Below are 13,602 nucleotides of genomic sequence, written 5' to 3'. Positions count from 1 at the left end.
AGAACACTTCCCCCTGATCCCTTTACATGCATTCAAACTTTAGACATCGCATCTCCATTTTTGTGGTGAAACTTTTGCCACGAACCTAACAGAAATCCACAAACCAAATTTGGAGAAGCAAGGGGATGCGGCCAAGCTATGGGAATGTTAGCAGCAAGGCTACCGAGTTCACCGCAGATGATGGCACTGAATGGCATTACATAATTTAGAATCTTCCCACCTCCGGGGTAAATATGCATAGATTAAGTAGAAATTCTTGAGGCCAGCATGACATAAGTATTTTTTAATACAAGGACATTGATGCTAAATTATGCATAGATTGAGCAGAAATTAATGAGGTCCAGCTGGACATGTCTAATTGATAAGAACAGAATACAAGGACATTGATGCTCTGTTTACCAAATTTCTGTTCCCTTACCACAACCCTTTTGAGCCTCCTTTGCAACAAGATTTCAACACTTGCAAGGAATTAGAAAACCGAAGAAATGCAATTGCATTTCAAAATTAATTGCCATATGCCAATACAATGGAGTTCATTATGAAAATGATACTGAACAAGGAAATATTGTCTTAAGAATATGTATTGCAGCAGGAACCTTGATTTTGATTTTCTTTCAAAATCTTCAACAAGTCACCTACGAGGTACAATGAGCCAGTTACTAGTACCTGCAGCGAAATGTTATTTAGCTTAGCCTAGCATTTGCAAAAGCACACTAATCTTAGAATGCCTGCCATCAGAAATGGCAACACCTGATATACATACCTGAAGCTGAACATGATTCCCTGATGCACAACATCTTAGCCAGTTAATTGCCGCTGGGAGGGAAGGCATAACAGCACTGGAAGGTCCAAAACTGCAGTCACGAAACAAATGATGATTGCCGTTCATGGACTGTCTCAATCCTGCCAACTCTGGAGGAGCTTTCATTCCAAACCTTGAGCCTGCAGGAAGTGACAATGGCATCAAAACAAAAGTGGTAATTAACCATAGCCTAATCTGTGCATGTGTGTGTGTGCATGCACGGTGTTGGAAAGGGTATTTGAAGCTTGGCTAAAGAAAGGTCGTTCACATTCTTTGTATCCAGTCTCTATAGGGTCAGTAATAAATCCTTGAGCCTGATAATTACTTGGGATCTGAAGCTAGAAATACCATCTTGTTAGATTGAATGGGTAATTTTTGTTCCTGAACAGGGGTGACTACTGAATAATATAATAATGCATCAAAACTTTAATATCCATCTATACACTGCTATACATAATGTACTTTTTATGCTAGTAGCTGGAGTAATCAGTCCACATCGATTAAAGATGACTTTGGTCCATTTGAGCTTAATCAGATTGCCCAACTACAACAGCCCAAAATTAACTTTGGAGTCATGGACTTTGAAAGTGGCATGTTTGTGCTTAAAAAACTTCAGAGATAGTTCTGCTTTGGAAACTTCAGAGATGAAAATTTGGATCATCAAGATTTTACTGTCTGGATTTTGAACACACGAGGTTGAGATTTAGCACTGCATTGGTGGGTTTAGGGAAAGTCCTGCATTTTGAACTCCACTATTTGTGAACAAGAGAATTTGTTTTAGACTGCAACATACTGTCGCTTTCTCATCCTCAGAGAAGAACAAGATAGTGTCAAATTTGAACCCCTTCTGGAGTTCACAGGTCCTCCAAAGTTCACTTGTTTCTCTCCAATACAGCTGTTATAATTTCGATCAAAGCATGATGCACAAAACAAAAGAAGGAATAAACTAAGTATTCCTTACATCCCTGGAAAAAAGGCTCTTTATTGCATGCCATTTTATTTTATATTCCCTGCAATAAAAAACAACAAAAGTACTAAATTGATTCTCAGGACCAAGAGCCAATGCCCTTTTTTTTAAACAAAATGCATCATGATCCTATAATTTTTCCTGAGCAACTTAATGACATTTGGGCACAAAGCGCTAATAAAGAAATGTAACAATGAAGCACTTAATCAAAGCTTACTGTCTGGAGTGTTACAACCATGAGCAGCAGACCAACAGATTCTAGCAATCGAATGGGCCTCTGCACCATTAGATAAGGCCATCGCACCAAGATGATGATGAAACGGAAAGTTGGAACATTACTTTTTGGGGGGGGTGGGGTGAAATCCAGTTGTCGTTATATTACAAAAAAGTCCCGAAGAAAGGGACAATCAGCTACACATATCAGAAGGCCTCATTTTATGACCATAAAATGGGATAATCCATTTCCTGCGCATGTAGACCATCATAAAATGATTGTTGTAAAGATGCACAGAAGAATTGATAAACTGACAGTTGAAAATTCATGTAAAGGCCCCATTGGCAATGATGAAATCAGTAGAACAAGATGTGAGAGCAAGAAGCAGCCAAAATTTTGACAAGTAGGCTTGGTGAGTGCATCATTGCAATGATAGAGTGACCATGCCATTGATCACATACGTGGAGGTGCATGATGCTCAACAATGATGAGGAAAACACAAGTGCTCGGCTAAAGGGATGTGTGGAGGTGTTGCCTCGCTCCTGGGGCACATGGAGCATATGAGACTTGCAGAGTGAAAAAGAAACCAAAACGATAACTAAGAGGTGATAACGTCAAAGGAAGAGGCTTCTTTAGGCAGAATGAGATGAGAAATATTGCTCTGCCCACTCGCATGCACATGCCTCAGCACAAAGCAACACTAGCATGACAACATCGGTCCTTCCCATGTATGGCAATGGACTTTGGAGTCAAGTCACAATTTACCATTGTGCTTTCAAGGTATTTTAATGGAATTGCATGGCAGCACCTTAGAATAGAATAACATCTACACGAAGGCCAGAAAGACCTATGAGATTGGGGTGAGATAGATCATGCTCATACCTGCCATGTAGGCAACCTAGAAGTGTCTAGTACAACTCTATGATATATAAATGTAAACATACACTGGTAATACTATTATCTTAGGGGAACTCGGTTACTGTGGCCCATGATGTCTATGTAACATCATAAACATGACAATCTCTGAACCCTAATGCGCATCTCATTGTCAATTATCTGGTTCTTGACTTGCAATGTTTCATATCTACCTTCTCCGTCATATCAATTTTGTCTCTTTGGATCTGTATACAAGTTGTTTGGATTACACCCTTCGAAATCCCTTCCGCCTTGGTTCGAACCCAAATATGGTATAAACCTCAAGTGTTGACTATACAAATCAACGCTTTGGGCACACCCAATGGAATGTTTGTCACGTGGACGAAAGGCGAACCCACTCGGCTATGGACACAAGATTTTAAAAACCCAAGCTATCCCTATGATTCTAAGTGGGTGGAGGGTAGAATGAGAGGCACGATGTGGATAATAATGGGTAAGATACAATTGGACAAAACATCGAGGCTAAATGTACACCACACATCAGACAATGGGATTGACAAACCACAGAGGACATCAATGGATCTTCAGGGAGGACTGGGCCGAAGAGACTCCCTCAAAGAATAAAAATGAGTGGAATAAATGGCCACATGTCCAACAAGAATATTAATAGAGTGGTAATTAGAGGGAATCGCATCACCATGGAAGATGGCAAAAGCAATAAGCCCTTTTGTGAATGTGTCCCATAACATCCAAAGACCTTTCAATAACACAATGTCCACCTCGAGTAGTGAGTTGATAGGAATATACCTAGATGAGTCCAGGAACATGCCCAAATTCATCCTCTAAAAACACAACATAGTGCAGTTTCAATCTCATGATAGTCACTCATAAGGTTGATCCATCACGCATAGCAGGAACTAGCTACTATGACATCCCCACTGACGTCATCAGCGCCCGACAGTAGGTGTAGACCATAGTATAAACATATGCTCTCACACATACAAATCCACACACCCACACATACTTGAGCATTCATTTATACAAAGTCTTCGTACTGAGTTTCTGTCGGCACTTCGGAGGTGATGGGCAAACTCAGCCATGACGAAGGCTAGCACTAAAAGAGAAAGTTAATCAAAAGCTAGTCCAAAATCTCTTCATTCAAGCTACAACTCCTTGTGAAGTCTAGACGATTTCATTTAGTCTCTCCCAAACAAGCATCTAAATCTAGCTGATAGGGAAATTCACCACTAAAGATAGAAAGAATTATCACAAAACCAACAAGCTGCAACATGGAAGAAAACTTGACAAGGTGGGTTGATAGGCATGGACACCATCCAGTGCCAAAGATAACCAAGCCTTTTGGGTCTCATAAAAATGTGGGATACTAGCTAGAAACACCCACGAGTGGACCTTGACGAAGTACCAACATATACGAATAGCACGGCACAATTCTCTCTTCAAAGTTGTAAATATGAATGGGCTTTGGTTTACTAGGCTGGGCTATTCGAGGCTACCTAACTAATGCATCATTCTCTTTTTGGAGTTCTTCTCATTATCCCTGTGGGCTTTGTTGTTTTCCCTCATAGCGCAATGCTCTAATTTTATTTCTTGTCATGGGCATCAACCTTGGGTAGGGGTGCCAGTTTGGATTTTCGAGAGAGGGGTGCAGAGGCCAATCGTGACGACACGAAGAGTGACTAGGGCAGCCTCTATTGAGGTCAGACCTATTACAGCTTTCCTCAAAGGAGACCACCTGAGACGATGGGTCACTCTGAACATAGCTCAACGAGTTCAAAGATCGAGGTGACCACACCCCTCTCCGCCACCACAGCATGAGACCGCCCAACAGACGCAAATTCGAGACATTTTCACCGCTCATAGGCGTGCCACCACAGTACCAGGTTTCGGATTCTGAGTTCCAATTCCAGTTCCAGTATCAGCCTATCTCAGAGAGCACGTGATATTCCATTTGAGCTATTGAGTTTCTTTATTTTTATTTTATTTTCACCATAGTACTCGGCAAGGGCCTTAGCGCGCCCTTTGCTTCAGCCCCTTGTGGCTTGTATGAATTCTTTTCACTTTCTGGTGTGCTTTACACTTTCTCCCATAGGCCTACAAGGCTTTCCGAGGACGTTAATCTCTCTCTCTCTCTCTCTCTCTCTCTCTCACACACACACACACACACACATTTTTTTTTAAAGGGTAAAAATGGAGTTGCTTTATGTCATCATCCCAAAATAGGCTGATGAGAAATAAATCAAGGGAAAACCTCAATATAAGACAGATATACATCATGATCTATGCACTTTGTCTGTAAGCAATCATAGAAAGATTGCTGCAGAAAGCGCTGATAGGCTAAAATCTATAAAAAGTTTTTGAGCACTGTTTACATTGGGGGGTAGGCAAATAGCTATGCACATAGCTAGTGGGTGGTAGTTTTGAGTTTATGGACACTCTCATCAAGAGACTTATACTGATGTAATTTTTTTTTTGGAGATTGTAAATGCTTTTACAGGGACTTATGGGATATGATGATAACACAGTGCGGTTGCACCAGGGTAATGTCTCGTCCATTCGAGTCCAAGTGTGAAAGAATATGCTTCTAATCGAGAAACATCTATGAAACCATAGGGCAACCTTTGATTTTGCCTTCAATGCAGCCCAAAAGAAAATCCCACTGCGTGGAGTGCCAAAAACCAAAAGTATGTGAACAAGTAATGAGCGCATCATAGCAGCCCAAGGCTAATCATATTGAAGAAACTGAAGCATCATTTTGCCTTTGTGGGCTAGAATGTGCACATGAATATTAAGAATATTCAGCCCTCCATGCAATTTAGGTGGGCATAATCTCTGTATTGGAAGTAAATGCAAGCTTTGCTTGCCATGCTTTGACCGCCAGAAAATTTCCATAATGGTGGACTTGAAGGAAGATAGATCCCCCTTAGTGAAAAAAATCAAAGGCAGATAGAACTGAATATAGGCCACCAAGATAGAATGAACAATGCGAAGACGGACAAGTAGCCAACTTCCAATATTCCAATTTTTTCTTCAATTTAGCAAGAACCCAATCAATCTATTGACGCCCAGTAATGCTCAACCCAAAGGATATCCAAGATGACGGATCAACTGAGTTGGTGGAACGATTTCCCCGGCCAGAGCAAACTGTGCCAATCCTTGGAATGCAATGGCAACAGACCGGATTTCTGAAAGTTCATGTGAAGGCCAGCAGCCAATCCATACAAAGAGAGAGCCTACATAAGAGAAGAAAGGTCTCTTTGAGTGTTTTTTGGCATGAAGAATAAATCATCTGCATAAGCCTACACCTAGATGAATCCAGGAACATTCCCAAACTCATCCTCTAAAAACACAACATTGTGCAGTTTCAATCTCACGATAGTCACTCATAAGATTGAAAACCATAAACTCCATCACGCATAGCAAGGACTAGCTACTATGACATCCCCACTGACGTCATTAGTGACCAACAGTGGGTGTAGACCATAATATAAAAATATGCTCTCACACATACTTTTTTTTTTTTTTGTGGAAAGAAATCTTTTATTTCTGTAGAATAATTACATTCATAGTTACTTCAAAAACGAAGTAGCTACTACTCAACTAAAGATCTCAGTATAAGCTGTATACACATCCTGATCAATCAAACGAGTCTGAAAGCAATCGTAGAATGATTGTTGCAGAGATCGTTTGAAAAAAAGATGAAAATAGTGGATCACCAAAGACTCTATGATTTCTATCCATCCATAAAGTCCATAGTGTCCAATAGCGCACCCATACAAAAAATAAATCAAAACCCTGTCTCTGTGGATGAAAACCAAACAACCAGAAAAATCTGCCAAAAGTAACAGTAGGAAATCGCTGTCGAAGCCTCTATCTGATGAGAGCAATGAGATCAGAAGTATTTGGACAGGACCAAAAGATGTGAAACACTGATTCAGTAAAGTACTGGCATTTGTGACAAACAGCTGAAGCAATATGTCTGTGTGCGAGTAACTGTCCGGATGGAAAAATGCCAAGGAGAACTTGCCATAGGAAAAGCTGTTGTCAAAGAGGGACTTTGTAATGCCAAAGGAGACGCAGTCTTTTTCTCCACCACTTCATTGGACGATCCATATGCCAAACAGTATTTGCTCTGTAGGAAATCCAAGGAGGAGGTAATAACACTTTATACAGTGATGACACTCTGATATGTGAGAGCTTCAAAGGACGGGCGTATAAGGAAGGAGAGCGTAAAATCCAATCCTCAAGCCGATTCTGAAGTTCCAAATGAGGTACCGGCAAGTACGGTTGGAGCATTGCTGAAATTCTATGCCATAAAGGACGATAATGAGCTCCCAAGCCATATTTGCGAGCAGCCATAGAAAAAGATAAAATTGTGCCATCATCCTGAAGTACATCCGCCACATATGAAATGCCTTTGAAGGAGAGAAAATAAGAACGTCGGGGTTCTTGTATGGCCAAAGGAGGGTGGAATACTTTAGACCAAAAAATATTCTCTACCCTCAAAGAGTTGCCCGAGAGAGTCCCTGCCATGCCATTCCAAGTGGGATAGAATGTGTTTCCAATCAAGAAGCAGACGAGAGACAAAAGGGCATCCTCTGATCTTGCCTTGGACAGAGCCAAATAAAAAATCCACTGAGTAGGCTGCCAATTTCCAAAGGCAGATGTATGAAGATGTAATAAGAGAGAGCGGACCATGAAAGCCCAAGGCTGATCTCCTTGCATAAACTGTATCATCATTTTCCCTCTGTGAGCAAGTAAATGCATTTGAATATTGAGAATGTTAAGACCCCCGTGCATCTTTGGAGAACAGAGACGATGCATAGAGAGTAATCTGAGACTTTTCTTGCCATGTTTTGAACGCCAGAAAATTTCCATGATAGCTGACATAAATGAAACCAGATCTGCCTTAGTGAACATAGTGAGAGGCAGATAAAATTGTATGTATTCTATCAAAATGGGTGATTCGCAGACGAACATGTAATGGCCAAGTTGCAAGCTTCCAATATTCAAGTTTTGCCCTTAACTTTACTAGCACCCAATCAGTTTGTTGTAAACGGGTGAGTTCCCAGCCTAGAGGATAACCAAGATGTCGAATGAATTGAGAAGCGGGGATAATTTCCCCAGGCCACAGAAGGTTGTGCCATTCCTGTGCATGTAACGGCATCAATTTTGATTTCTGAAAATTTACCCGAAGGCCAGCAGCCAATCCATATGTAGAAAGAGCATGCATAATCATGGACAGATCAGCCCGAGTATTTTTTGGAGTAAAGAATGAATCATCAGCATATGCCTGAGCAATCATGCTGCGACTGCCAAGAATCTCCAAACCGTGCAACTGGTCAGTGTCCAAGAGGTGATCCAGATATTGAAGCAGTGGATGAGTGGCTATGGCAAACAGTGAAGCACTCAGGGGACATCCTTGCCTGACAGAGCAAGCAAGAGTCCAGGATGGAGAAATATCTCCTGCAAGTATGCAGGCAGCTTCACTATCTTGATATAGCCAATTCATGAGTTGCTGCATTTTTGTGCCAAAACCCAATGCCTGCATAGTCGATGAAATAAAATCCCACTGAACAGTATCAAAGGCTTTGGCAATATCAACTTGCAATAACAAAACATCCTGCTGTGTGTATTTGGCATATTCAATTCCAATGTAGGCATTAGCAATGTTATCTGTGATATGCCTACGCAGGACAAAGCCATATTGAGCAGGATGCAACCCATCATGTAAAAACCCCTTTAGCCGATCAACAATCATTTTGGTAGTGACTTTGTAAATTACGGGCATAAGAGTGATAGGTCTCCAGTCTGCCAAAGACTCACAAATTTGTTTTTTGGGAAGGAGTTTAACAAGACCTCTCTTCCATGTGTCTGGCATTTTCTGATTTTGCCACGCAGCATTCACCATATATAGCAATGAATGCTTCAAAATAGGCCAGTATGCGAGAAAAAACTCGACTGTTAAACCATCCCATCCTGTGGATTTCCATCTGCCACATGATTTGATCGCATCTGACAATTCCCTCTCAGTAAAGGGTTCCTCCAATTCCAAAGCTTGAGTAGGGGAAATGATTGGAGAAACATGTTGCAACAGTAAATTTCATGCAAGCAAAATCTGTTGCGAGGGAGGAGCTGCAGAGCCAAATTGCTGAGAGAAATGATGCACACAAACTAAGGCAAGCTGCGACCGTGAAGTAGTCCATGATCCATCGGGCATAAGCACTCTGCAAATTTCTGTTTTGATTCTCCTCTAATGTAAACTTTTGAAAAATTCTTTGGAAGAGCAACCTTTATCTGTGAAGGCTCTTTGTCTTGCTCTAGTCTCCCATTTTGCCAGTTTCCTGTGATCATTTAGTTTAAGACAATGTCTGGCCTGGCATAGTGTTGTTTGCTCATGCATGGACAACGAATGATGATGACTGAGTTCAGTGAGGTCTTGACAAGTAGCTTTGGCATGAGCAATGGTTTCCCTTAGAGTCTATTGTAAGACTTGCCATAAGCTCTAATCACCACTTGCATTTTAGAAATAAAAGAATCCCAGGCACCATCAACATGAAGATGGCTTCTAGAGGAAAGACAATGAGCTACTTCAGTAACCATTGCCTTGAAATCAGCATGCATATTATAAAAAGATAACCGCAGCCATAGCGGTGCATGGTCTAAATGCACAAAGGCATAGTCAATCCACAATTTGCATGTGAAATCCCCATTTTGTTGGGGAGCGACACTATACCATTGATCCAGACGTGCTGGATAAGCTGAAAGAACATTATGTTGAAAAGTGTAGCCCGGTGACAAAGGCTGCAATTCCTTCCATAGGTCAACCACATCCAAATGCAAAAGTAGTTAAGACCATGCATGCCTTTTAGGAGATAACATATGGTCATGTCTGGAGGTGTTGTCTCCCTGTTGTGGAGCATTATTGAAATCCCCACATATGTAGGCATGATATCTCCACGGATATTGTTGCATGGCATCCCAAATTGCAGTTCTTTCTCTAGAGGACTGAGGTGCATAAACTGAAGCAAATTCAAACACCTCTCCCCTAATAATGCATTGGAGAACAAGCCATCTGCCTTTGTTGTCATTTAATGCAATGACTGGTTGAAGCTCATGTTTGATCAGAAGGACAACCCCTGAGAAAGAGTGCTCCCTAGCATAGAAAATGTCATATCCACAGTAGTGTCCTGTCTTGCCTGCATAGATATGTTGGTTGTGCTCTTGTAATGCCACTATGTCAGGCTGAAATCTGTTGATGTACAGCCACACAGATTTCCATTTCCTACTGTCACACATGCCTTGGACATTAAGTGTAAAACATTTGATGTGAGCAGTCATATATACAGGTATTTATAGTAATGTAACAACTATGTACAGCAGCAAAATTTATGCGGTCAGCCTTGCATTTCTATCTCAGGGTCGAGACCTCGCCCCTGAGAAGAAGTAGCCGCCTGAGAAGTAGACAGCAAAGCAGCAACCTCTTCTTCAGGGAAGAGTGTTCTGCTGGCTGTTACTGCAGCCCATGTAATCCCAATTCCTGAATTTATCTCTGGGGTATTTCCGCTAGAAGATGCACCATTCCAAGTGCGGTGGGGTGGAATTCTTCGAGCAAAAATAACTTTTCTTGGGCTTTGCCAGCCATCAGTTGAAGGTTGCTTTCCTTTGGTCGAGGATTGAATAGCAGGAGGTGAATGTGAGGTGAGATTCCCATTGGGAGCCACTGGAGCTTTGCCTTTATCCTGACTCCCAGAAGGCTGTCTACCGCCTTTATTTTTGTTGGCAACTGGAGCAGGAGCATCTTTAGTAGACATGTGAACTGGCAAGGTGGCATGAGGCATTTTATGTTGATTCATTGGACACTGTGAAGCCATGTGTCCAAACTTTTTGCATTCAAAACAGGCCCCTGTAAATAAACCCCATTTGAGTTTATAAAAAGCACTTCCCATGTTTACATTATTCACCGTGACTGAATAAGAGTCCGGTGTGGGATTATCAGTATCCCAGAGAATACAAAATCTGTTTGAGTTGCCATTTGGCCGTGGTGGGCAGACCACTTTACCTAAAGATGCTGCAATTTTAGGCAAAAGTGAGGCCATACATTGGGGGAAATCAACAACTTCAACCCAAACTGGGCATCTGTGTCGGATTAAAGCCTGAAAGTCCCTTGTGGGAGACCATGGCAAGACATGCACCATTTGCTGCCCAAAAAAGAGAGGTGAATGTTCCAAAAGCATTTGTCTATGGATCTCATCCACCATGATAACCTCAAAAAAGCCCTTGGCTGCATAGTGTACTTTACGAACAAAAGAGCCAGCCAATGTGCGTGTCAACCAGTTGCCTATCTCTGCAGCAGGTGGCATCCGGCCTAGAAAGAATAATATGACTGCATTCTTGGCATATTCTCTGACTGGATCCACAATTTCATCGACCTCAACCATGAGGCCAACTAAAGGAACCGAGTCTTTCCACTCTTTTCTCGTATCTGCAAATCCTTCATGCATTACATCATATTCCAGTTGAGCAAGAGTATCATGCATTACATCATATACCAGTTGAGCAAGAGTATCATGCATCGGGTCATGCTGACCCTCAACCTGCTTTTGCTTCTTGCAGGGAGCCGAGCGCTCCTTTTGAAATGTTTTTTCATATGAATACTCTGCCATGACTTTGTAAAAAAGGGAGCTTGAGAATGAAGTACCTGTAAAAGGGTAGTGAAAGCCAAAAAAACCAGTCCCAAAGAAATATCACAGGAAGCCCACAAGAGAGGAGAAGGAGAGTATAACTGGTAAGGAGAGAGCAGAGGGATAAGTGAGATTTTGGCGGAAGACACAGGACTGCTAGGGAAGACACCGGGGCAGAAAAACCCCAAAAACTGTACGGCAAGAGGTACCAAAGCTGTACGGACGATGATGAGCTGTGCTGTAGTAGATACAGGCTGCACGGGGGGGGGAGTCTGACTGTACGGGAAGGCCGAGCTGGTACGGAATCGTACAAACATACGGACGCCGTACGGCAACCATACAAATGTACGGACAAAAAACTGCGCAGGGTTCCTGGCGAGAACAGGGATGCTGACGGAGGGCAGGGGAGCTGAAACGGTACAGAGATGACAAAAGTGTACGGAGGCACAAAAAAAGGCTTCGAAAGAGAGAACGATGCCGACGCACACACACGCAGAGTTTGGAGCGGGATTACACAGGTTGCGCAGGGGCGAGCAGACTGAGCGTACGGTCTGTCCGTACTGACGTACGGTACCTGTACGGTAGTCGTACAGGTGTACGGGCAGAAGGAGGATCTGTACGGAGCTCTGTCTCTTGACCTGATCTCCTCTCCAAGCTCTCACACCACCACCACACACACACACACACTATATATACACACACTGCTCTCACACATACACATCCACACACCCACACATACTTGAGCATGCATTTATATCATTTGCATAAGCCTGAGCAACCAAAGGGCGACTTGCAGGAATTTTCAGCCCATGTAGTATATATGTCGCCACCAAATGATCAAGATATCAATGCATTGGGTGTGCGGCTATAGCATATAAAAGAGCACTGAGAGGACAACCTTGCCGGACTGAACATCGAAGCGTCCAAGGTTCTGATATCTCTCCAGACAAAATGCATACAGCTTTACTATCCTGATAAAGCCAAAAGATGACATGCTGCAATTTATGACCAAATAATGTCAAGGTCCTAGGTGAGGTTGATAGCACCAGACTAGGTGGATCTAAGGCTAAGGGCCTAATACAAGAAATGTGCCTAGGGGCAAAGGAAAATTAAAGTATCCCAAGAGAGGGGTGAAAAGATGCATTAGGAAGGCCCTATGATGATGACATGTGGCATCTAGATCCATCTAGGGAGATGGGGCTTGTTGGAGTTAGTGAGAGAAAGGAGAATGGCTTTTCTTACGTGATTTTTGATTTTCGACTTCTCTGTTAGCTCTCATGCTCTAACAGGAATTGGCTGGGAGATTAATCGTGGTGCTACTCCCGTGATTCTATTGTTGTTAGTAGGAAAGTCTTTGATAGTTAGTATCAGAGCGTCAGGTTGGACGAACAGAAGAAGGAGCTTGTGAATGGGACGGGATCCCATGATTACTTCGTGGAGAAGAGGTGTGACGACGAACAGCGTGGGCATGTGATCAGAGAGCTACACGTGACGCCAAACGGAAAAAAAAAGAGTTAGGCTTGTGACCTCCACGCGACGGGCTGACTTGACGAAATACAGAGAAAGGATCGTTTCATTTGGTATCATGAATGATGCGCTTCACCAGTAGCGTGATCTGAAGCGGTCGAGTACAAGGCCTACGTGGACTGTTCGTGAGGTTTGATTGGCGCTGGCCTACGAACTGGCCTACGCAAATAAATATATTGCATAGCAGTTAACCTCCAGGCTTCTAAGCTGTTGCTGGAGTGGAGGGTTCCCGTGAGGCAGGTTGACAGAATACAGATAGCGAACGACGGACTAGCGGGGTAAGCTGACGCACGGGCAGTGGCTTGTGGTACGGGAGGCCTTCGATGCGAAAAGTGGATGGGCATATGCCCCGTAAATTGACGAAACGAAAGTGGAGTTTCGAATCTGCTTCATTTACGAAACTTCATCGACGAAGGAACGTAAAGAAATTACAAAAGGTCGTATCATTTGCGATCAGGCAGTTACGGGGAGGCTGCAGGCTTCGGGACGTCTGCACTACGTGAAGTGTAGACTC

At 42.7% G+C, this 13,602-nt stretch overlaps 1 protein-coding gene across 2 annotated transcripts in view; it reads right to left on the bottom strand.

Moving 5' to 3' along the window:
• Window positions 1-243: 243 nt before the first annotated feature.
• Window positions 244-13,602, bottom strand: part of LOC147884253 (folylpolyglutamate synthase-like) — a 163,767-nt gene continuing 150,408 nt past the window's right edge. Inside the window, exons 14-15 of one of the 2 annotated variants that reach the window (XM_087398395.1) lie at window positions 764-942; window positions 244-666 (exon numbers count right to left, since the gene is read on the bottom strand). In XM_087398395.1, coding sequence (XP_087254521.1) covers window positions 571-666; window positions 764-942 — 275 coding nt within the window. In that variant the 3' untranslated portion in view covers window positions 244-570. The remainder of the gene's footprint in view (window positions 667-763; window positions 943-13,602) is intronic. The other variant, XM_087398396.1, reaches the window with a different exon arrangement.

Source organism: Dipteris shenzhenensis, chromosome 27 (assembly GCF_047967505.1).
Source record: "Dipteris shenzhenensis isolate YYH24624 ecotype China chromosome 27, Dip_SZ_1.0, whole genome shotgun sequence".
NCBI classification, from domain to species: domain Eukaryota; kingdom Viridiplantae; phylum Streptophyta; class Polypodiopsida; order Gleicheniales; family Dipteridaceae; genus Dipteris; species Dipteris shenzhenensis.
Note: the sequence above shows the minus strand (reverse complement) of the source record. Positions and strands in the feature narration are given on the sequence as shown.